At 41.2% G+C, this 24,490-nt stretch overlaps 1 protein-coding gene across 10 annotated transcripts in view; it reads left to right on the top strand.

Moving 5' to 3' along the window:
- DPH6 (diphthamine biosynthesis 6) overlaps positions 1-24,490 on the top strand; it is a 372,137-nt gene that overhangs the window by 113,500 nt on the left and 234,147 nt on the right. For 8 of the 10 annotated variants that reach the window (XR_014789200.1, XM_084844460.1, XM_084844425.1 and 5 more), the window contains exons 6-9: positions 203-264; positions 2,137-2,184; positions 8,958-9,052; positions 12,697-12,784. Coding sequence is in view for 8 of the 10 variants with exons in the window: in XM_084844460.1 (XP_084700586.1) it covers positions 203-264; positions 2,137-2,184; positions 8,958-9,052; positions 12,697-12,784 (293 nt within the window). In the remaining 2 variants the exon portion in view is untranslated. The remainder of the gene's footprint in view (positions 1-202; positions 265-2,136; positions 2,185-8,957; positions 9,053-12,696; positions 12,785-24,490) is intronic. The other 2 variants (XR_014789202.1, XM_084844448.1) reach the window with 1 other exon arrangement.

Here is a 24,490-nt window from a genome sequence, read left to right as displayed (position 1 = left end):
ATGAACTTATTTTTCCCAAGGATGGAAATCACTTGTTCAAAGGGAATAAGAGAGTGAGTTCTGGCTAAGGACATCTATGTTTGCCTCAATATTATTTTTGATATGCAGGAACTGTTTTCCAAAGGAGAGGGATTCTAAAAATGATCTCTGACGCCCAAGCAGTACTTTGTTCTCTAAAATATATTTTAACATCTCTTGGCAGGTTTAGATCCAGAAAAACATCTAGGAAAAACATTGCATGAAATGGAACCTTATCTTTTGGAAGTAAGTATTCTCGAAAGTATGCATGAAACATTCTGTGCTTCAAAAAGAAAAGTTATTTGTGGAGGAAAGTGCTTCTTAAAGCTCTTACTTTCAGAAATAAAGTATTAGGCCAGAACTTACCATACTATAAATAGAAGTTTTCTGTTGCATAGTCGACATATTAAAAGTGCTCCATTTGACAAATGCTGTATTTTTTAGAACAGTTGGTTATTTTTATTTTTTTTGTATCCAGACTTAGACATGCATAGGAGGACACTCATTGAAATCAGTGAGACCAACTTGTCCGATTGGTCTAGAGTGGGTCTACTCTAAGCATGACTAAGCCTGGATCCAACCCATGATATTTTTCTATGTGGAAGTTATCTCCATGTTGGAAAAAATACATTATTTCTTTAATGCAGTGGTGGGCAATTTGTAGCCCTCCAGATGTTGTAGGACTGCAACTCCCACCATCTCTTTCTTTTGACTGTGCTGGCTAGGGTTGATGGAAATTGTAGTCCAACAACATGCCTTTAAATTGATAAGTGCTCATAGATAAGAACAGTGTTTCCCTGATTAAAGCTGAAGAAAGCCTCCTCCCCTGCCCAGTGACTCCAGTCTGGATTACGGTTCCCAGCACTGCTTGCAGTGGTCTTTTCCCCAGGAGCCCAGTTGACCAGCTGGACAGTGGGAAAAGTGGGTGGGGGCCACACAGCCTACTGCCAAGGTCTGCATGCAGGTCATGGGGTTGTGCATCCCTGGTATAGGGCAACTTGTACAGTATACTTGAGAGTGCATTGGGCCACTCCAGAGTAAATACCTGTAAAGTTGCAGGCCTTTAAATGATGAAATATGGCATTGGTTCGGTCTGTGCACAAGAGCAAAAATTAATCTGGAACTGAATGGGCAACCTCCATTCAAAGCTCAGCTACTCTCACGCCTTTCCCTGCTGCATAGATATTTGAAGAAATTGTGTGTGTGACATCTGTGGAGTCCTTGGGAGAGTCCTTCCCTGATTTCATAACCTGCCCGGTAACTCAGGTTAAGCTGAATTGGATGGGTGTCTAGTTGCTCCAACTTTATCACTATGTTTGACTTACACCAAAATATCCCAGTGTATCAATAGTCACCACTACCTTACTGAGTTAAAGAGCAGGAGGACTCTAGCATATTAAGGGGGAGAGATCTAAGAGGGGTACCAAGTTACAACTCTGCCAGCTTCCAATATCCACTCAACTTCCCCTAGAGAGGTAGGGAACTCTTTTGCAATAATGTGGTTCAAAGGACCAAGGCATTAATGTGGGGTGAGATAAGGTTGACCGGAATAACCCCAGATCAGAACCCACCAGTTTAATTAACCAAAAAGTTAGGTTTACTGATTAGCACACATAATGTAGAAGTGCTGACAAAGAAATAAACAGAGGAAATGTTAGAACTAACTTCTAATACTTTCCCTAGCAAGACATAATAGGCAAGTAAGTTATATTTTATGTGGCAGCAGAAGAACCAGAGTACAAGACAGTAGGAGTGAGTTTAAAATCAAAATTTATCCTTTATAGCCTCTTGTCTGAAAAGGCAGAATGGAATCTAGTGAACATAGCTTCTGCTAACTCCATCCCTTAAGACCCATGACAAAAAGCTTTGTTGTACGCTTCCATGACCTTTACCTGGGAAATTGATGTAGTGTCATAACCTGTTTTATGATAATGGACGGGGTGAAACAAAGGTCAACCAATGCACCTTTGACCCTTAGACAGGAAGGCAGGTTGTGTGCCTGGCTGAAATACAGCACAGCTACAGACTGACAAAAAATATGCAGTTTTAACCATTTAACCTGTTGCATCCCTAACTCTTTGTAACAAGGTTCCTGTCTTGTACGTGTCTCCTGCTTAGTGGAGGACAGCACTTATTGAGGGATGCCATGAGCACACCAACAGATGCGTACGTCTTTGGATGGGAGCCTTTGTGCATGGTTGAAGGGCGTGGTGGTGGTGGTGGTGGTGCTGCTGCTCTTCCAGCATCACTTTTGAAAGGATGAGGCTACACATGGATGTACGGATAATTTCTCACTGAGTTGAAGCCTTTGGCTCCAGTCTAAAGGTTTGTGTATGGTTTGGTGTATCTGTGGAGCATCCATGTGAATATACTTTGCCACTGACTTCAGTTGTGCACATGGTAAAGCCCACAGGAATTCTGTGTGCACTGATGCTCATACACACTTAAGGAACACTTGGGTATTATTGCTAAGGCTGCTCTAAAAAATGTGAAGTTGGCTTCCCAAGAGAAGTCTAAGCAATTGCTAGAGGAGATGTATCCTACTTCTGATTATTTCCAGTTCAGTTTTTGTATGTGTTTAGGCTTGAACAAAAAGTGGTCTAGCAACTTGTCTCCCTTCCTAATCAGTTGGGAAAATGACATGATTTCTTCCCACATCAGCATCACCAACCATGGGGTTTATTACAATTATGTCATAAGCTCAACCTCTTCTTCAGTGATAGTGAAATGCTTTGGCAGTGCAGTTTCATTATCTGAGGTACTGATTACACTTCAACCCACGGATGTTTTTTGAGCTTTGTTTGTATAAATGGAATGATAAGAGAAGTATAATAGATAAGCTGAGATCCATGTGAGCTTTTAAAGTTGCATACTCTTGTACTGACAGAAGCTAGTAAAAGTTATGATATGACTTCTGCTGTTTTCAAATTATGTTGTTTATCATAAATTTTATCATAGATTTTATCATAGTTGAACAATGACAATAACCAACATCATCTTCTAGATGTGGTTTCCTCAGTAGTGCTCAAGGCACTTCATAGAGTACTGCGGAGGCAAGTTGCTTAGGAAATTCTCTTTCTTGTTGGTAGGGGTTTTGTGTTTTCTTGTAAATGTCAGCATACATAAATATTTTACTAGATATTTAGCTAGCTTTATAACTTAGTGAAACTGAAGCATAAACACCAGCTGCAGAGAAAGTTGAGGCTATGCTTCTAAAAATATTTCCTTTGAATTCTGTCAGGGGGCGTTATGTGTGTTTGTGAGAGAGAGAGAGAGAGAGAGAGAGAGAGCGCGCGAGCGCGAGTGTGTGCAGAAGAAAATGGGCCAATTTTGGACGTGCTCCCTTATTCATTTGCCATTTGGCAACTCCCAATTTTTAGTCATGCTATGGCTGCTGTAAGGCCTCAATACCCCTTTAATAGAGAGAATCCTGTGCAGATGAATACTAAAATATACATTTTCAGTTATGTAGATTTTTTGCCAGCTTGATCCCCGAGAATCTGGGATGGTAACAATATATTTAAAAAACACAAAATGTAGCCTTTCTGATCTAAAATTAGAAATTTACATTCATGCCTTCGTTATAACAAAGTTAGACTACTGTAATGCACTCTTGTGTGGGGCTACTTTTGCTTGAGTTTTGGAAGTTTCTGAATGCAGCTGTTGTTGGAGGGCGCCCACTTAATCATATCATTAGTGTAATTTGTAGGTAGAAAATCAACCTCAGTGGCTATCCACAACTCTACACTCTAAGCTCCTAGAACAGGAGTTGGCAACTTGTCACCCTTGATATGTTTTGTCCTACAACTCCCATCAGCCTTAGCCAGTATAGACAGTGATGTGAGGGATGATGGGAGTTGTAGCCCTCTGGGTTTTTTGGCTTACAAGTTGCCCACCTCTGCCCTAGAGACTCACTAAAGTCTAAGCATATTTTGGAAGTCTTGTAAGTTCTTATTTAGCATTATTCAACAGCATCATTCAACAGTAGTCTGGGTAGAGGAGCAGGCCAGAAGTCTGGACAGAAGGAAAACCAAAGGATTAAGGAACACGTCAGTGCTCAGGAAGGCCTTCGTGCTTGAGCAAGATTTAACTGAAAGAGGAATTACTCTTCCTGTCCAGGAGGTTCCAAAGATCAGCCTGGGTGCATGGAGTCAGTTTAGGGCCTGAGGATACTAATCTTCCTAGACAGATACTGCAGCATGCAGTTCAGTGGCTCACCACACAGGGCAGCTGCACACAGATACAAAGGTTCCCAGTTTGAACCCCAGGTTGTTCATGACATGGGGACTATGGTTCTAACACTCTGAGCTTTAAATTCAGATAATCTTGCCAGGCAGAGGTGAGAAAAGGTTCCTTATTATGATACAAATATATCCCAGAGATGAAAAACAAAATAAGAAAGTTTTAAAACTGATATAATTACCCCCCCCAAGAGATGCATATGCAACCAACATGTATTTTGTAGCCAACACATGTAGTGCAGTAGTTCCCAAACTTATTCCAGGTCAGATTATTTTTCAATCTGTTAGGAATTTGATAAATGGTCAGTAACCTTACCTGGTATAAGATACTTTCTGTGACAGCTAAGGCATACTGTTTTTCTTTAGAGACAAAGAGCAGTATCTCACATAGAAACACAACGGCTGTGTTTGGGTGTCACAGTAAACCAAGATAGGTAACCTGGTGCCCTTCAGATATTTTGGACTACAACTCCCATAATCCATGATTATTGGCCATGCTGGCTAGCATTTATCGGTGTTGTAGTCCAAAACCTGGAGGACACCAGGTTGCCTACCCCTGCAATAAACCGTAGTTTATTGTGATGAGAATGAGCCGAGTTCTCCCTTGGGGTCACACACTTCTCTCTCCTCCGGCACGGTTGAAAGAAGATTAGAGGGTTTTGCTTCCATTTTAGATTAACCACAGTTTAGCATGTTGTCCAGACCCAAAGCTCCAGTTAATATTAATGATACTTTGTTTGAAACAAGATTAACCACAGTTTGTTGGTTCAGATGACATGACAAGCAGTGGTTAATCCAAAACAGAAACAAAAGCATCCAAACTCCTCACTGCCACATCAGAAAGGGAGAGGTATGAGCCCAGTGTGGGAAGGTAGACTTATTTTGTTTTATTGTGGTGTCTGAACACACCTACCAGGTGACCTCTGAGTGCAGGTAATTTTTGCAAACCTCTGCATCAGATGCGATTGGATAGTTCAGTCACTCCTCATGCAGAAACACAGCAGGACTACCTGACCTCGTATCAGGTAGTCCTGCTGTGGACTACCTGACCTACGGTAGTCCTACCCCAGCAGGACTACCTGACCTGAGAGAGCAGATACGAAAGAGGCATGTGCATAGCATCACAGGCACTTTAACTGTTTCATTTAGTTCATGGGGCATTCAAGTAGTTCCCTCAAGTCACGCTAGTGTGGTCTAGCATCCAGGTTGGGAGTGATTCTTATAGTGGGTGTTTGTATGGCTGATATTAAGCTAGAATTAGGAGATGGGATCACCAACAGTGAGGAAGATTTGATGCCTTTTTTTAAAAAAAAAATCAGTGTCTACACACCTGTGATAAGCTTTGTCTTCACAATTAATACTTATGTTCAGTGTGAACTTCACTGTTCATTGCTTTAAAAAGGCATTTATCTCCATCTAACGTTGTATAAATTATTAAAAGTGTTTCCATGCTAATGTAGGTGTTTGCCTTAAGATTTAGACTTAAGTTGCGTACCAGTGAATAACACAACCAGCAAATATAGATAGATGTAGGCCAGTTTTAACATATGGAACATATCGCCATTTCACTTTCCAAATTATTCATATTGGGCCATAATGCTTGTTATACTTGTCAGATCAAATTCTACAAAGTTTACACCTTAAAATATTAACTTGTTTCGTAGCAATGTAAATGCAAATTGTTGTGTTGCATTGTCATGAATGAAAAATACTACCTGCTTGCTTTTAGTTAACTGCTCACTTTGCATAAAAATCTGGGGAATTTCTTTCTTGTGACTGGAGCACACTCAGCACCTTCTAGAGGTCCAGCGATGCATTTTGAAGATGGATCTCTCTGCATCCCTGTCTTAAGATGTATGTGGAAGAGGTAACACAGCCAGCTCCTGGAGATTTGTAGAACATAAATTTTGCCAGGAACTTAAACATGTATATTAACCTACCTCCAAAAATATGTCCATCTCACAATATGGATGTGTACCCAGCACTTGAAAAGCAGATTCTGAAGTAGCACTCACAGATACCGGAAGCCAGGATATTCCAACAAGGACAGAAAGCGGACCGTTGGGAACTGTAGAGTGTTTGATCTTTATGTCCAGGAAGGATTTATGGCACCAAAGAGGCACCATTAGAATAAACTGTTTTAGAAAATATGTAAACAGTTATTTCTTCTTAACATGATATGCTTACTGGGGGTATCTGTGAGGAAGAAGAGCTTTATATTTTATTCCAAATATAGCTGCATTTTGAAAAGGCAGTTATAGCTGTTCATACCTGGCGGGGTCTCCATTTCAAACAGCTTTTGAGCAGTAGTTTTTGGCAGGAAGAAGAATAAGCTGTTTTGACTAACTGTTTTGTAAGTTGTCCGTTCTTATTGGATCAGCATTAATTATTCTTGATGGATTTGTCCTACAAGAACCTTACAGCAGCTTCTGACAGGTGGAGCTATCTTTTATGTCAGCAGCGTGAGCTTTGGAAGTGAAAGCTTGATTAAGTGAATGTTCGGTTATTTTTAGACAAAGAGATATTCTCTCATTAAAAGGAAAATGTCTGATAACATAGGCCTGGAAAAGATAATTTGATCTTTATTTGAAAAAAAGATTTCAATTTACCATCCAAAATGGGTAAACAGACATGATTTAATTATATGACAGCATCTTCATTTGAGCTATATATATATATATCCCTAAAGTAAAAGGTTGAAGGGGTATGGAAGCAAAAAGAGCTTTCTTAAATATTCCATTTTTTTCAGACTGATAGATTAACAATGTGATCAGGAGTCCAATAAAAGGATTAAGTTCAGGTGCATTTAAATGCTAGGCTGCACTGCTCCTTCTGTGGTGCCACATCAGCCAGTATCTTTCACTCTGGAGAGGTCTGTTACCATGTTTGTGGGGGCCTATGTGGGATGTGCTCTTTTCCCCATCCCTGTAGTGGTGCACATGTTTAAGAGAGTATGCTTCCCTGCTACTACATGCGGCGTAATTTGAACCAGAGCTCATCAGAGTTTCTACCCAAAACTTATCTTAGGGCTAAACTGCATATTACACTTACTGTGTAGCATGTAGCTGTCCTTATTCATCATCACAGGCATGTTATAATCACAGGCATGTTAGGGGTGTGTGTGTTTGCAGTTCCTATCTTAAGTGACCTGAGAAGTGAGGGGAGGTATACTTCTTCCCTATCCAGACCTGATTGGATTGGAAATTATTCCTCACCCATGCTAGGGGCTTTAGAAAACAATACCTTCCCATTTGTGCCAATGAGAAGCTTTTTTTAAAAAAAACACCTGTAACTGCAGGAGAGAGACCATTTCTGTTCTGATTGAGCCTATGGAGGGAAGAGATAGACCTCCCCTCACTTCACACTACGTTTAAGGTAGGGATTGCTCTGCCCTACATGCATGCAATTTAATAAACATCAGAGGTTAGTTACTTGTGATGCAACAAGTGCAATATGTAGTTTAGCCCTTAGTGCTAGCGCTTAGGTCTGGCGCATGCAAATTGGTAATAAGGAAGGGCCTTTGAATCTGTGTAGAAAGTCTTACTGCCGAGTAGCCAGAAACAGCTACACATCTGAAATTAAAGGGAAGGTACTTATGAGGGGATACACAAAATGAAAGCTGAGTATTGCTGTCCAGCGACAGTGAAATAGGAACACTGGAATTTAGAAAGACATAATACATGCCACAGACTTGGTGACACCATTTCCCCAGCAACTAGAAGGGGCAAGTCTCTGAAATACTTCAGTCCTATGAAAACATTAATCCTCCATGCTGGCCTTGCACTGGCCATCTGCACCAGCTTTCGCCAATAATTTTATCTAACATCAATCTTTTTCTTCTTTGTCTTTCCATTTCCTCTTTAATGCTAGCAGTACTAGGATTCCTGTAGGAAGGATATAAAAGCATCATTTGGTGGAAAGATACGATACAGATTTAACAAATAAGAGAGATTGTACGCAGTTAAAAACTCAATTGTTTCCTATGTCTGCATTATAGGTGGATCTTTAGTAGTTTGTAGTAAAACTCAAATGGGTAAAAACGCATAGAATCATGGAACGATACACGATAATTGGTTGAATAAATCCTAACTCATATAAACTGGCTTACCTGTATTTGAAGTGGGTTCCCTGAATGCTCTATTGGTGTAGCTGACCTGTGTGTTGTATCAGGATTTGCACAAGTTCAAGCAATACTTTCTTTATCCAAGGTTTGCAAAGAAACCAGCTATGGCAATAGCCTTCTAGAAATACTATAAAGACCAAGGGTTCTAAGGACCTTTTGCCAAGAGATGGTGGCTGTATCCTTAAGCACTTGAAAGGTACTGGACAAAGTTATAGTTGTGCATCGTCCCTCAGCCCCAGTTCCATCTCTTGATCTCTTACTCTTCCTCCCTGCCTGCTTTGGCCCAGAAGGGAAGAGCAGTAACTTCAACTTCACTTTGTGCCTCTGTTTAATTGAAGATGTAATCACCATCCCTGGATGAGGATCTAGCATCCTTAATAGCACCTTAGGCTACTTTCGTATGCACATTTACCTGAGAGTAAGCCCATTGAACATAGGGGGACTTACTTCTGAATAGACATGCATAAGCTTGGGCAGCACAAGATGCTACTAGCACATGAATACTACACATCTTTGCAGGTTTCTCACTTTATAAGAGCAGTATTTTTCCTGATAACCTTTTTGTCCATTTTCAGCTTTCTAAGAAGTATGGAGTCCATATTTGTGGAGAAGGTGGAGAATATGAAACATTCACACTGGATTGCCCTCTATTTAAGAAGAAAATAGTTGTGTAAGGAACTGTGCCTTCCCTTTCCTTTAAATTTTAGCACTGGGAACATATTAACGTTTAGCTTGAGGCCACTTCTGTTGGCAGCAGCAGAACATGTCTTCTAAGTTCACAAACACTCACTTTGTTTAACACTGGCAAAGTCCTCTACTAACCTAAATCAATGCCTGACAAGACGAGGCCTTCATAGAAAGCTATAAACTTTTTAGACATTTGCACTTTCGTTTACTTGCTGATTATGGCCTGCAGTAAAACTGGTACCTACACACTGACACTTTTATCCTTTCATGAAGTGCGAATTGCCTGTAATATTTATCTTTCATTACAGCTACATTTGATAAACTGCCACATCAGTAGCCTGTGGGTTCCATTAACTCTGTTTCCCTTTTTTCTCTCTCTCCTTCCCCCCCCTTTTTTCATTTTAACATTAGCAATGTAGGATGATAATGCTAAACATTTTGCTTGAATTACTAAAGGATGTTTTTGAATGTTAATGATTTGAATCAGTCCAATTTGCACTGAGTAGGTTATTTCTTTGCCATAAATTCTTAAAATCTATGTATAGAGGTATGGGAAATTTCTTTATCCCTATGTAGATTTTTCCGTACAATTATGGTAAATAACTTAGCCTGCATGTATTAAAGGATATATTTTGACTGCTATTATACCTCTTTCATCGGAGTTTCCAGATTGTCTAATAAAACAGTATCAGTGTCTGCTCCACACCACTTTTAGACCAATAATTGCAGTGAAGGAGGTAATTTGATTACGATCTACAAATGACTCACGTGGGAGTAGCCCGGTTGGCTGTACTTGTGCAAAATGTTTTTGAGGATTATATTACTTGGAATATTTCAGGAGTGAAAGCTACCCTCCCAATAAAGACAGAATTGATCTGGGCTGAATTTGTGCCAGCTGAAAGTGCCATTAAGGGTATATCTATTTAATATTATGCTACTACCACATGACGATCTGCAAAACAACAGCGTCAGGCATAGGCTACAGGGTGCTGTAAAAGCTGTTGATGCTTTGCATCTGAGGTTGAATTGTTTAGATACTTAAGGGTATTTACAGGTTTCCCAGATCCTTTGTACAAATTTATAATTCCCCAGTGGCTAAGAGTGAGAGCTGGAAGTCCCCAGTTTGAATTTGGACTCGACTATAATGTTTTCAGTGTCATTTTCACTTCCAAATTTATAGGAAAGAATGATTCTGTTTATTTTCAAGGATGTCCTTGAAGCCATCGAAGGGTGCAATCCTAGGCATGTTTAGACAGAAAAAAGTTTTTTCTGTCTAAACATGCCTAGGATGGCACCTGAAATACATAATGTTGTATTACTTCAATTGAGAGCTTCCTGCAGGTGTCTATTACTATTTGAGGTAAGGCAGGTGGCTACCATGGAGATGGCCTTCTTTGAGGTGGTGCCCCAGTTGGAACACTGTCCCCAGAGAGGTTGCCTCGGGTTTCAACCTTATTTTCCTCTAGTGCCAAAGACTCATTTTCTCAAGCTCTTTAAATGCAGTTTTAACCCTGCTGACTACTTGTGCTGCTTTTATGATTTTGTGGCTTTTAGCTTTTTTTTTTTTGTATGTACATTTTAATTGTTTTATTTTTCTGAAGCACCTTGGGAATATAATTGAAAGGTGGTATAAAAATGCTTATACTGAATAGTCATAAATCTTCTGAAATCACTCTTGATGGGTATTTACATCAAAACATTCCATTTATTAATTAAATGTATATCCCACCTTTCCACTACAATTAGTGCTCAAGGCCATTAACAATAAAAGATAGATAAAACATTAAATTAAATCTAATCAAATAAGGACACAAGTAAAACACATCAAAAAGGAAGACGAAATAAAGTGATTCCATCTTTTCATTGGACATCCCTGAAGCTAATAAACAAGACAGTAAAACAATAATAAAATGCAGCCAGCTTAAGAACAGACAGCCAAATAAATCAGTAAGAACAACAGCTTAATTACTCCACTCCAAACACCTCTTTAAAAGCTATGTTTTTGGTGCTTCTTTAAAGATGCCCAGCAAACCGGACGGGTTGGCCTCTGTAGCCACAGCTTCGGTTTATAGAAAGGATATTGAACTGACACTGGGTGGTATCCAGTGGAGGCTTTGTGCTAGTGGAAAATGTTTGCACAAGGCAAGACACCCACTTTTTTTGTGATTCCCTTCAGCGTGCTACAGCCCTCCATGCCATATCACACAGTTCCAGAGCATCCCCAGTCTTCAGGAGCAGCCTTTAGGGAGCCACAGGGGGTACAAAGAATAGGTGGGCCAGAAAAAATCAGGCACCCCAACTTCAACAAGCTGTCAGAGTGGAAACTGAGCCAGTAGAGCCCCAGAGCAGTTCTGATTCTGAGGAGGAACAGCAATCCATGAGAGAGGAGCGTGCTCATCTCTCACAGGCACAGCAGCTGGCAGAGATTCCTCCTGCTGGCATTCCTGGGATAGATAGTCACCCTGGCAGTGAGAGAGTGCTGGAGGGGGGCTTTCTGGATGCTTGGCGCAGACGCAGGGAGCGATGACAGCTGGGGGCGCAGAAAGGAGGCGTAGCGCTCGTTTGGCGCGCAAGCAACGGTTGCATCCCGAGGACCCAAGGGAACGAGGGAGGAACTCTCCCTAGCCCATAAGTTCAGGGTCCTCCCGTGATTCTCCTTCAAACAGGGACCAACTGCCTAACCTGGAGCATAGGCTACTCTACTGTTCCTTGCTTAGTTGCTGGTGATTAGCATCTGAAAGATTCACTAAGTTGTAAAAGGATTAAAGCCTTGAAAAGAATCCTTTTGTCTGTGTCTTGAGTTAGCTATTGGAGTAGACTGATAGAGGCCGCCAGGGCGCTCCTGACACAAGCCAAAGTGCTTTCCATAGTGCAAGGCCCCCGTTGGCTATAACTCACTGTCTTTCTTCAGTGACTCTTTTAGCAAAAATTGCTGATAACATAAATGTAAAAAGAGTTGGCTTATTGTTTAGTTATTAGAGCTTCAGTCACAACATACAATGTGACCCTATGCATGTCTACTCAGAAGTAAGGCCCACTTTGTTTGGTGTGGCTACTTCCATTTAAGCAGGACACAGTTAAGGTAGAGCCTATTACAAGGCAACTGGTCATATCACTGTATTTTGTCGGAGTTGCTCATGCAACCTTTAACATTTGTCCTAAGGAGCTGCTGATGCATCTTTCTCACCAGCGGTTTCAAATAAGTTCCTTCTGCCCCTGACATAGTAGAACCAGTTTGCATCATTGGTGCAGGGGCACCAGTGGATTCTGTCTGCTACTATTCCCTATGCCAGCCTTCCTTCCCCTAACTGGTGCCCTCCAGATGTTTTGGACTTCAGTGCCCGTCAGCCCCAGCCAGCATGGCTAACAGTCAGGATAGCTGGGAGTTGTAGTCCAAAACATTTGGAAGGCATCAGGCTGGAGAAGGCCGGCTTATGCAGTGGCGCCGTGGGCTCAGGCTGCTTAAGTGCCTGATAAATTGCAACTAAATCGTACAGTTTGAAATAGATGTTATCAGTCCTACATCCCATTGTGGTCAACTGAAGCTTTCAAAAATAAATAGGAAAAATGCTAATTGTTAAATGTTCTGTGTACTCTCAAATAAATGTTCATGATCCTGTGTTACAGGGATTCATCAGAAGTGGTGGTGCATTCAGCAGATGCATTTGCGCCTGTGGCTTATCTTCGTCTTTTACAATTGCACCTAGAAGATAAGGCAAGTACAACATTCCAATTTTATATACTTTTATGTATTATCTATGTCATTACAAAGTCTCTGGGCAGGTAACAATTTTTTTTTTAATACCCCCCCCCCCCCCGAAAATACCGAATTAAAAACTGATAAAAACTACTAAAACCTAGTATTACTAAACCCTATCTCATATTGACTTAAATTCTGGTCACCAGAAGTGAATCCAAGTTTAAAAGTGTCCAAGACAGGGCAGCTTATGGCCCTCCAGATGTTTTGGCCTACAAATTCCATGATCTCTCACCATTGGCTGTGCTGGCTAGAGTGGATGGAATTGTAGGTCCAAACATCTGGAGGGCAACATGTTGCACATCTCTGCTCTAGGAGAAAGGAGATGAGCACAAGTTGCCAAGAATTCTTCTGTATGTGCTCTTGCTTGTGTATTGCCCTTGCAGTCTTGCTTTAATGTGCATATGGTGTTTAATATTGAGAGCACTTTTGGATCACTGTACAGAAGATCCAAATGATAACTGAGGTATGTTAGGCTCAAGCTGATAATACCTTTATAGTTCTCAACCCAAGCCTAGGCCAGACCTGATGTTGGTCCTGCAGCTTCCTATCTCCATTTCTGCTCACTTTGAAAGTTTCTGAAGAGTAATCAAAGGCAGCCTGTCAAAGACACAGTACAGTAATCTAGCTTGAGGGTTAAAGAATGGCAGCTGCAAGTCTGAATCTGAAAAGATTCACAAGGCAGCTTCAGATGTCCCCACTGAAAGAATACAGAAGGGGGGGGGGTCATGAGGCTCTATAGAGTAGCCCTGCTGCCAATACACCCTGTGGCCACAGTGTTCAGAGACCATTAGAATGGGTTCTGTACATATACCGATGTGTGAACATGGTGTTCTTTCACAAAGAGGGGGATCCGCCCAATCAGAATCTCCCCTTGCATGGAGATCTGTATGTGCATACATTTGTGTGCATGTAGCGCCCCTTCTGACACATTCCAGCTGTGTGGATGTCAAGAGGCATGGCCACCAGGTGTGTCACTAATGGGGGCAAGGCTAGCTTGCAACCTTATGTGTTCTTTCAACACATGGGGGTGGCTTTCAGAACCCCATTATGGTCTTCCCATCAGGACACATTGGTGAAAAAAAGCACCAATGTGAATATTGCTGAAATCTGAGCTTTCAGGCATGGTTGTGAACTTTCTTAACAAGGGAAGATGGAACTCTGTCTTTGTTGAGTGCTTCTACTCATCTCTCAACCCAGTCCATTGAAAATATATGTGTGCTTTTAAAAAGTGTTTCATGTGTGTTTATATGTATCCCCAAAACTTTTCAGTTTAGGTGACTCTGAAAAGCTGCACGTAAATGTTCTGTTTGTTCAGTTCTTTTGACATAAACCATTGAGATACTTAGTAGCCACTTCTGAGCCAAGTAGTAAGTGCTACCAATACTGTTCTGCTGTGGCGCCCTGGTTGTGGAATGAGCTTCCCAGAGAGGCTTGCCTGGCACCTACATTGTGCTCTTTCTGAAAAAAACTTTCTTTTTTCCCAGGCATTTTAGACTTTTAGCTCTCTTCTTTTAAATCTGTTACTGTATTTTAAATCTCTACATTGCTGATAGGCCATATTCTGGCTGGTACTTTTCTACTGTAGTTTTAAAGTTCAGATTGTATATTGTATTTCATGATGTATTTTATGGTTTTAGTTGTTCTAAACCACCCAGAGAGCTTCAGCTATTGGGTGATATACGAAAGAAAGAAAGAAAGAAAGAAAGAAAGAAAGAAAGAAAGAAAGAAAGAAAGAAAAGGGAAGCAACAGTTCCTTAAGGGCAAAGTGGCCCTTCCTTAGTACTGTAACAACAATAATCTAACAGCAATTTATCGTTGTCTATGAAGCACACCTGTAAGACAAACTGGGCAATGAGTTGTTATTTTAACACTGTGAGAGGGGTGCCCCAAGTTTTCATTGCATGAATGGAAAGCACTGAAGAAGCAAGGAAAAATAATGGCAGAAATTATATCAAGGTCTGTTTTAGCCTGTTTTGAACATTTATTGTGATTATTAATGAGAAGCAAAAAGCCTTGCAGCTCAGATATATAGGTTCTGTATCAATTAATTTAGGATTATACAACAAGCATTCACAGTTTGCAGAAGCTAAATATATATTTCCTTAGGGACATGAAATGCTGCTAATATTTTTGCTGGGAGACAAATAATTTACTTACAGGCTGATCCTATGCTCTGATACAGTCTGTTCAGGGATCTTTAATGCAAGCTCAGGAGATTTCATTGGCAGTGGAGTGGAACTTAACTGTAGTGTCTAATAATACTACTGACCCCGTTTATTGTTGTCATTGAGGGAAGCTTGTTGTTCTGGAAAGTGAATTGGAAGAAAGCCAGCAATCTTACAAAAGAAGTGGTAGTTTCATTAAGGCATTTTTGCACCAAATACCAGTTTCATGGAAATGCATGTTACAGTGGGCTAAATCCAGTGTTACGTGAGCAAACTTCCACTCGCATTCTGGAAGCTTCTCTTCCCCATCTTCCCTCTGCGTCCCCCTGTATGTCCCCCAAATCTGCTCTGGAGAGTTCCCAAACCTCAGGAACCGATTTGGGGGTGCATAAGGGGCTGCAAGAGGGAGAGGAAATGTGATCTGTCAGTGGTGTCCATTCTACTGGCAGAAGGACACCATTGGATATAACCTTATATCTTTCAGCCTATTCAGAAGATGAAAAATTGCTTCCTGTCAGAGACTTAACTCTTTCCATGCCACCATTTTCTCTCTCCAAACTGCCCCCAAGCAGCCTTTTCTTCCCATGGAGTCATATGTAAGGAAAATGTGCATTGAAAATAACTTCGGGGCAATTTGGAACAGGGAAATTATGAATGTTTTTGGACCTCCCCTTTTTGTTTGCCACCAGTGTTCTTGAAATTCATTGAGTTAAATTCTACATTGAACTAAAATATTTGTATTTTTGTTTTGTTTTGTACATAGGACACAGACGCCATGAATGATTATTATGTCAATTGTTGTTTCATTTGAAACTACTTAGATTGTTGAGGATATGTAGGCATATGCCACAGTAGGTGTTATTTAGGAAAGAGTTGCTATACATTTATCAAAGAGTGACACAATTCATTTTTAAAATTCTGTTTCTCCTTAGAAACTTTTTCCCTTTTCCCAGCACCATGTTCCCCATTCTCAAATGTGCTGTTTTAGTACATACCTTATTTGACAAGGATCTTTTTTTTTTAAAACAGCGCAAAGCCTTAAAATATTACCATGAGACTGAAAATTATGCGAGCTGACTATGTGAAGTGAAACCAAATAAGCTGAATAAGAGAACACTCTTGGAGAGGGGAGAAAAAGTGGAAATATATTAATATTTCTTAGGGGCACTGACTTTATTGCTCATGGCAAACTTGATGCTAAAATGCTCCATACATCACTACAATGTGACAGGCTAGGGAAAATGAAAAACACAAAGCTTTACATAAATCAGGAAAAAATCGTATTAAAATGCATAACATTTTATATAAGAATCAAGATTTCACTTTTATCTATTCAGAAGCTCTTTCCCTCTTCTTATGTAGATGTTTAAGTTTTTGTTAAAGCCCCACAGTTTCAAGCATTTTTATAGCAAATCATATTTCAAATTCATTGTAGACAAAGCTGTCATGTTCTTAAAGAGCTAGCATTTATGGAATTGTAGTCTAGATTTTGGTATATACACTTAATGTCTTGAAGAATTAAGGAGGAAAATAGTTTGTTTTGTGCTGTGATGGAATCACAGCAAAAGGCATTACAATCGTCAGATTAATTTATTTTCTGTCATGTTATAATAAGCTACATTTTCAATAAATTGTAACTATGGAGAGCCCTTTGGTTTTTCAAGAGCATAATGCATCACCGATTTAAAAGTTTAACCCCGTAAGACTGTTCGTATTGGCAAGGCAAGCATGTAACTTGTAGAGTAACTCTAGTAACTTTGTTTCTTATTTCTATATTCTACTACTTCTACTAAAGTCCTTCAACTTATTAAAACCTTGAAACACTTTTTAATGTAAAACATTCAGTGGTCTCAATCTAAGGCACAGTTGAGCATACTTAAGTAACTTTGTTTAATAGAATTTAAGCAAGCTTAATTGTGCACCAGATTAAGGTCAATGCAAATAGCTTAACTATTCAGTCGTGTAATAAAAGGAAAATAATTGTCTCACAAAGGAAACAGATTCCTAGAAGGCAATTATGTAATATCTTTAAAGAATCCATTAACAGAATTTTTAATATGCTCAAGCACAAAATAATATTTACGAAGATTTAATCTATATATAGCTCACTAATATTCCTCATGAATATGCAGTGGAGGTGAAGAATAGATTTAAGGGACTAGATTTAGTAGATAGGGTCCCGGAAGAACTATGGACAGAAGTTCGCAACATTGTTCAGGAGGCGGCAACAAAAAACGTCCCAAAGAAAAAGAAAACCAAGAAGGCAAGATGGCTGTCTGCTGAAACACTGGAAGCAGCCCAAGAAAGAAGGAAAGCAAAAGGCAACCGTGATAGGGGGAGATATGCCCAATTAAATGCAAAATTCCAGAGGTTAGCCAGAAGAGATAAGGAATTATTTTGAAACAAGCAATGCGCGGAAGCGGAAGAAGATAATAGAATAGGAAGGACAAGAGACCTCTTCCAGAAAATTAGAAACATCGGAGGTAAATTCCAGGCAAAAATGGGTATGATCAAAAACAAAGATGATAAGGACCTAACAGAAGCAGAAGAGATCAAGAAAAGGTGGCAAGAATATACGGAAGATCTGTATAGGAAGGATAATAATATCGGGGATAGATTTGATGGTGTGGTCAGTGAGCTAGAGCCAGACATCCTGAAGAGTGAGGTTGAATGGGCCTTAAGAAGCATTGCTAATAACAAGGCAGCAGGAGATGACGGTATCCCAGCTGAACTGTTTAAACTCTTGCAAGATGATGCTGTCAAGGTGATGCATGCCATATGCCAGCAAATTTGGAAAACACAAGAATGGCCAACAGATTGGAAAAAATCAACTTATATCCCCATACCAAAAAAGGGAAGCACCAAAGAATGTTCAAACTATCGAACAGTGGCACTTATTTAACATGCCAGTAAGGTAATGCTCATGTTCTTGCAAGGTAGACTCCAGCAATTCATGGAACGAGAATTGCCAGATGTACAAGCTGGGTTTAGAAAAGGCAGAGGAACTAGAGACCAAATTGCCAATATCCGCTGGATAATGGAGAAAGCCAGGGAGTTTCAGAAAAACATCTATTTCTGTTTTATTGACTAATCTAAAGCCTTTGACTGTGTGGATCATCATAAATTGTGGCAAGTTCTTGGTGGTATGGGGATACCAAGTCATCTTGTCTGCCTCCTGAGGAATCTGTATAATGACCAAGTAGCAACGGTAAGAACAGACCACGGAACAATGGACTGGTTTAAGATTGGGAAAGGAGTACGGCAGGGTTGTATACTCTCACCCTACCTATTCAACCTGTACGCAGAACACATCATGCGACATGGTGGGCTTGATGAAGCCAAGGCTGGAGTTAAAATCGCTGGAAGAAACATTAACGATCTCTGATATTCAGATGATACCACTTTGATGGCTGAAAGTGAGGAGGAGCTGAGGAACCTTCTGACGAAGGTGAAAGAAGAAAGTGCAAAAGCTGGGTTGCAGTGAAACCTCAAAAAAACCAAGATTATGGCAACCAGCTTGATTGATAATTGGCAAATAGAGGGAGAAAACGTGGAGGCAGTGACAGACTTTGTCTTTCTAGGTGCAAAGATTACTGCAGATGCTGACTGCAGCCAGGAAATCAGAAGACGTTTACTTCTTGGGAGAAGAGCAATGACAAATCTTGATAAAATAGTTAAGAGCAGAGACATCACACTGACAACAAAGGTCCGCATAGTTAAAGCAGTGGTCTTCCCCGTAGTAACCTATGGCTGCGAGAGTTGGCCAGAAGGAAGGCTGAGCAAAGGAAGATAGATGCTTTTGAACTGTGGTGCTGGAGGAAAATTCTGAGAGTGCCTTGGACTGCAAGAAGATCAAACCAGTCCATCCTCCAGGAAATAAAGCCAGACTGCTCACTTGAGGGAATGATATGAAAGGCAATACTGAAGTACTTTGGTCACATCATGAGAAGACAGGATACCCTGGAGAAGATGCTGATGCTAGGGAAAGTGGAAGGCAAAAGGAAGAGGGGCCGACCAAGGGCAAGATGGATGGATGATATTCTGGAGGTGACGGACTCAAACTTGGGGGAGCTGGGGGTGGCGACGGCCGACAGGAAGCTCTGGCGTAGGCTGGTCCATGGAGTCACGAAGAGTCGGAAGCGACTGACCGAATAAACAACAACAATCTATATATAAATGATTTCTTTTTCTAAATTAGGGAAATTATAACTTGTCTGAAGTGTAGATTGCCTATAATTAATTTATGATCCTTTAATATGACCTTTATTGGATTCACAGTGCAATCTTATACATGTCTACTCAGAAGTAAGTCCCACTGAGTTCACTGGGGCATATTTCCATATAAGTATGATGTTCCAGGGTCCCCTAGAAGTTTTAAGCCCTAGAAGACTTCTATGGATAGTCTGAATTTCGCTTTTCTGTAAGACTTCTGGAATGTAGTAAAGTAGATGTTCAGAAGGTCAGAGATGAATGGAATAAGGAATTGGAAAGCTCTATACAGTTTAATCAGTGGAATGTTGCCATAGCTTCCATATGTACTATTTCTGTAGATTTAACACTGATTCAACAAAATGGATGTTTCATGCATATTGGACGCCACAGAGGCTTGCTAAGAAGAAGCTGGCTAGCTCTGCCAGATACTGGCGATGTAATGAGGACAGTGCCTCATTGAGGCATATGATATGGGCACGTCCTGTAGTGACTTCTTTTTGGTTGGAAGTTATTGCTCATATAAATTTTGTTCTTGAAAAATCTGTGATAATAACGAATGTACATGCACTGTTAAACTACTTCCCTCTGATGTGGGGATTAACAAATGGACAGCAAAAGTGGATACTGAGAGCCTCTATAGTTTCAAAGAGACTTATACTCCAGGCTTGGAAGGAAAACACCCACCACTTATCACTTCAGTGGACTGAAGATCTTATTGCTCTGGCTACGTTTGAGTGTATCTTCTACAACTGTAAAAGTTGTATGGATGCTTATCTAGCTGTATGGACTGCTTATGTAAACATAGAATCATAGAACAGTAGGGTTGGAAGGGGCCTATAAGACCATTGAGTCCCCTGCTCAATACATATTTATTTGAAATGGAAAAGTTAATCCTCTTTCTCCCCCTCCTTGTGTTTTTTTTTCCACTTCCTTTTCCCTATATTTAATGATTACTGTATATTGATATGTTTCATGATATCAATTTTCCCTGGGGTGGGTGGGTTGTTTGTTTGCTGCTGTTACCATTGTGTTGCAGATAAAAAGATTATTTTAAAAAATTGAAGGTTTGAGCCCTTAGGGGTCACTGGGAAAGTCATTCAGCCAGTCCACTGAATCCATATATCCCCTAATATTTCTCCAAAATAAACTCCTACCACTACCTTCTAATTCTGAGAGCAGTAGGCCTCTCCTTATATACTTGGCTATGTAATTCAAAGCCAGCATGAGGGGTGGGAGATCCTTTGTCAGAATCCCCAGACCAGAACATATTCATGAATTAAAAGCTATAACTATATTTATTGATGGAAAATAACAGCCAGAACATATAGTTTATCTTAACCATCAGTCTTTTGCCTATGCCTCCTTTCTTGCTCACTTTCTCTCCCTTTTTCATATCCCCAAACTCCTCTGTCTCTCGCCATACCCTCTCTTACCTGTCACTTCTCAACGGACACTCTCCACCAGTCATTCACCTTGACTCCACCCACCATTCCCTCACACTCTCCAGATGCCAATCATTCCTCCACTCATTCTTCTATTATAATAGGAGTGCAGCTTAACCATTTAATTATTCTTGGGAAGTTACCTGCTCAGATAAACTATGAAATTTGCAAGATGTTGGGTTTGCCACCAACTGTTATGGCTTGAGATGGGTTTGTCTAAGTTCTTATCAAAGATGCACGTACAGAGTGAAGGAGAAAATGGGAGAATATGTTGTAGGATTTTGTAATGTCAGTACAAATCTGACACACTTACAAGCCCAACACAAATACATACAGACATTTTTTTCTACTTGCTTCACACATTACAGAAATAATGGATATGCTCCTGATTATACCTGCACGTGCCATTCCTTAAAACTTTTGAGAACTATACGTTACTTTAAAAAAACCACCCTTAAACATTATGTATACCCCAAGGGATAGGCTCTAGATTCCTGTGACATGAAAACATAGGGTTAGATCCCAAGGGCTAGTTGCATCAGTGAAAGGCATTTCAGCTCACACAAGGAGTGGGTGGGTTTCCCTATGCTACATCCTGTACCATCCCCAAGTTTCTCCCAATCCTTAGGAATTGCATTGTGGAGGGCTAAGAAGAGCCCTGCTGGCTTTTCTGCTGCCACAGTGTCCAACCAGATGCTCATAGGGACCACACAAGCAGGACATGAGTGCAACATCACCCTCTTGCTCATGTTCCCCAGCAACTGGTATACAGAGGTATACTACCTCTGATCCTGAAGGTAATATATGGCTGTTACCTTCAGGATCAGAGGTAGTATACCTCTGTATACCAGTTGCTGGGGAACATGAGCAGGTGGGTGATGTTGTACTCATGTCCTGCTTGGTATGACTGGTAGCCACTGATAGACTTTTCCTCCATGAATTCATCTAATCTCCCTTTCAAGCCATCTGCGTTGGTGACCATCACCATGTCTTGTGAATTTTCAAGCTCTTCACAATTCCTTTCTGTTCTTACTACCCTGAATAATTTGATGTTGTCAGCAAACACAGCCACCTCACTGTTCACCCCTATCTCTAGGTCATTTATGAACAACTTAAGAAGTACTGGTTCCAATACAGATCCCTGGGGGCACTGTTTACATCCCTCCATTGTGAAAACTGCCCATTTATTCCTGTTCTTTGCTTCCTGTTTTTTTAACCAGTTACTTATCCATAAGAAAATCTGCCTTTTTGTCCCATAATCAAAAAGTTTACTCTGGAGCCTTTGGTGAGGGAATATCTTAAAAGCTTTTTGAAAGTCCAGGTATACAGGATTGTATAGTCATCCTTTAGTCCAATTTAAATTAATGGGCCAGTTTAGTCACGGCTAACTTAAGTCCCATTGATTTTATTTATTTATTTATTAAATTTATTAATCGCCCATCTGGCCAGTCACCCAGCCACTCTGGGCGATGTACAACAATAAAAGTTTATACAATAAAATTCAACATTAAAAACATCACATTTCTAAAATTACCCTAGCCCACCCAAATGCCTGCCTGAACAACCATGTTTTTAATGCATGGTGGAAGCTCATTAAAGAGGGGGCATGGTGGAGTTCCCTAGGTTTGAGACACCAGGATTGAATTCGATACTTCCCTCTGGTCAGCACTGTAAAGGGCACAGTAGCTCCATCTCCCATTCTCTACCAGGAGGTTGATACTCTCCTAGGGAACGAAGACATCATACCTGTTCTGCATTTGCATCTCCGTGATGGGTTCTACTTGAGATACTTCATGGTACCAAAGAAGGATGGAGGACTCCAACCTATTATTTATTTATTTATTTATTTATTAAATTAATTAATCGCCCATCTGGCTGGTCACCCAGCCAATCTGGGTGATGTACAACATATAATAAAACAGTTTAAAATGATAAAGTTCTACAATAAAAACATTTTCTAAAATACCCTAACCCACCCCAAATGCCTGCCTGAACAACCACATTTTTAATGCACGGCGGAAGCTCATAAAAGAGGGGGCATGATGGAGTTCCCTAGGGAGTGAGTTCCACAGAGTGGGGGCTACCACAGAAAAGGCCCTCTCCCTCGTCCCCATCAGTCTAGCTGTCCTGGCTGATAGGACAGGGAGAAGGCCATCCGAGGCTGATCTTGTGAAGCAGCCTGTCTGGTATTGCTGGAGGCACTCCTTAAGATAGGCTGTGCCGGAACCATATAGGGTTTTAAAGGTCAAAACCAACACCTTGAATTTGGCCCGGAAAACAACTGGTAGCCAGTGCAGCTCCTTCAGCACTGGAGTGATGTGATCTCGCCGGCAGCTGCCTTTAATCAGGCGAGCTGCCGCGTTTGTACCAGCTGCAGCTTCCGAACCGTCTTCAAGGGTAACCCCACATAGAGCACATTACAGTAGTCTAAATGAGAGGAGACCAGGGCGTGTACTACCGATGGGAGCAGATGGTCGGGAAGGTAGGGGCACAGCCGCCATATCAGATGGTGTTGGTACAGCGCTGTCAGGCGCACAGCTGACACCTGAGCTTCCATGGACAGCTGGGAGTCTAAGATGACCCCCAAGCTGCGGACCTGGTCTTTCAAGGGTAACCGTACCCCATTCAACACCAGGTCAACATCTGCCAACCTCCTCTTGTCTCCCACCAAAAGTACCTCGGTCTTGTCAGGGTTCAGCTTCAGCTTATTCCTCCCCATCCAGCCACTCACCGTCTCCAGACATTTGGACAGCGATTCTATGGCCAACCTTGGTGAAGATTTGAACAAGAGGTAGAGCTGCGTGTCATCCGCATACTGATGACACCGCACCCCAAACCTCCTGATGATAGCCCCCAGCGGCTTCACATAGATGTTAAATAGCATCGGGGAGAGGATGGAACCCTGTGGCACCCCACAAGTGAGCGGCCACGGGTCTGAAACCTCCTGTCCTGGTACCTGCCAGAGAGGAAGGACCGGAACCACCGGAACCACCAGGCAGTCCAGGAGGATACCATGGTCAACGGTATCAAAAGCCGCTGAGAGGTCGAGGAGAACAAGGAAGGAGCATTCACCTCTATCCAGAGCCCTCCTCAAATAATCCACCAAAGTGACCAAGGCTGTTTCTGTCCCATGCCCAGGCCTGAAGCCTGAGTGAAATGGATCTAGATAATCGGCTTCTTCCAAGTGTGTCTTCAACTGCACTGCCACCACCCCGCTCAATCGCCTTGCCCAAAAATGGCAGATTCGAGACTGGGCAAAAGTTGTTCAGAACTTGGGGATCCAAGGAGGGCTTTTTTAAAAGTGGTCTTATCAGTGCCTCTTTGAGGGCTGATGGCATCACTCCCTCCTCAAGGGAGGCGTTCACCACTGCCTTGGGTGAATTTTGGTGGGAATAAACTATGATTAACTTAGTCTGGATCCAACCCATGATGGGAACCAGATCACCCGATCCATGTACTTATTGACATTCTCAAAATGTGCAAGGCTAGTGAGATAGGACATACCTTTGCAGAAGCTATGTTCATCTTTCATCAATAAGACTTGTTCTTCTGCATGCAGTAAGGGGGTGATAAAGCTCCTTTCTATGAGTAGAACTCTACTCATGGTTCATAGGATCCAACCTATAGTGTACACTGGGCTTAAAAAAACTTAAGCGATGGTTGGTTCGTGCAGACACATTTCTGCTAATTTTCTTAACAGGGGAACCATCGACATAACCTAGTGTTACTATAATTTTCTTCTGTCTCACCCAGCACCAAATTGGTAGCAAAAAGCATGTTACTGATTCTCCTGATGAGCACCTATCTTGTTGGGATACATGAGGCTTTCCCAGAGGCCTTGC

Source organism: Heloderma suspectum, chromosome 1 (assembly GCF_057233095.1).
Source record: "Heloderma suspectum isolate Gila_16-S chromosome 1, 16-S_ref, whole genome shotgun sequence".
In the NCBI taxonomy this organism is placed as follows: Eukaryota; Metazoa; Chordata; class Lepidosauria; order Squamata; family Helodermatidae; genus Heloderma; species Heloderma suspectum.
This window is presented reverse-complemented; position numbering and strand designations above follow the sequence as displayed.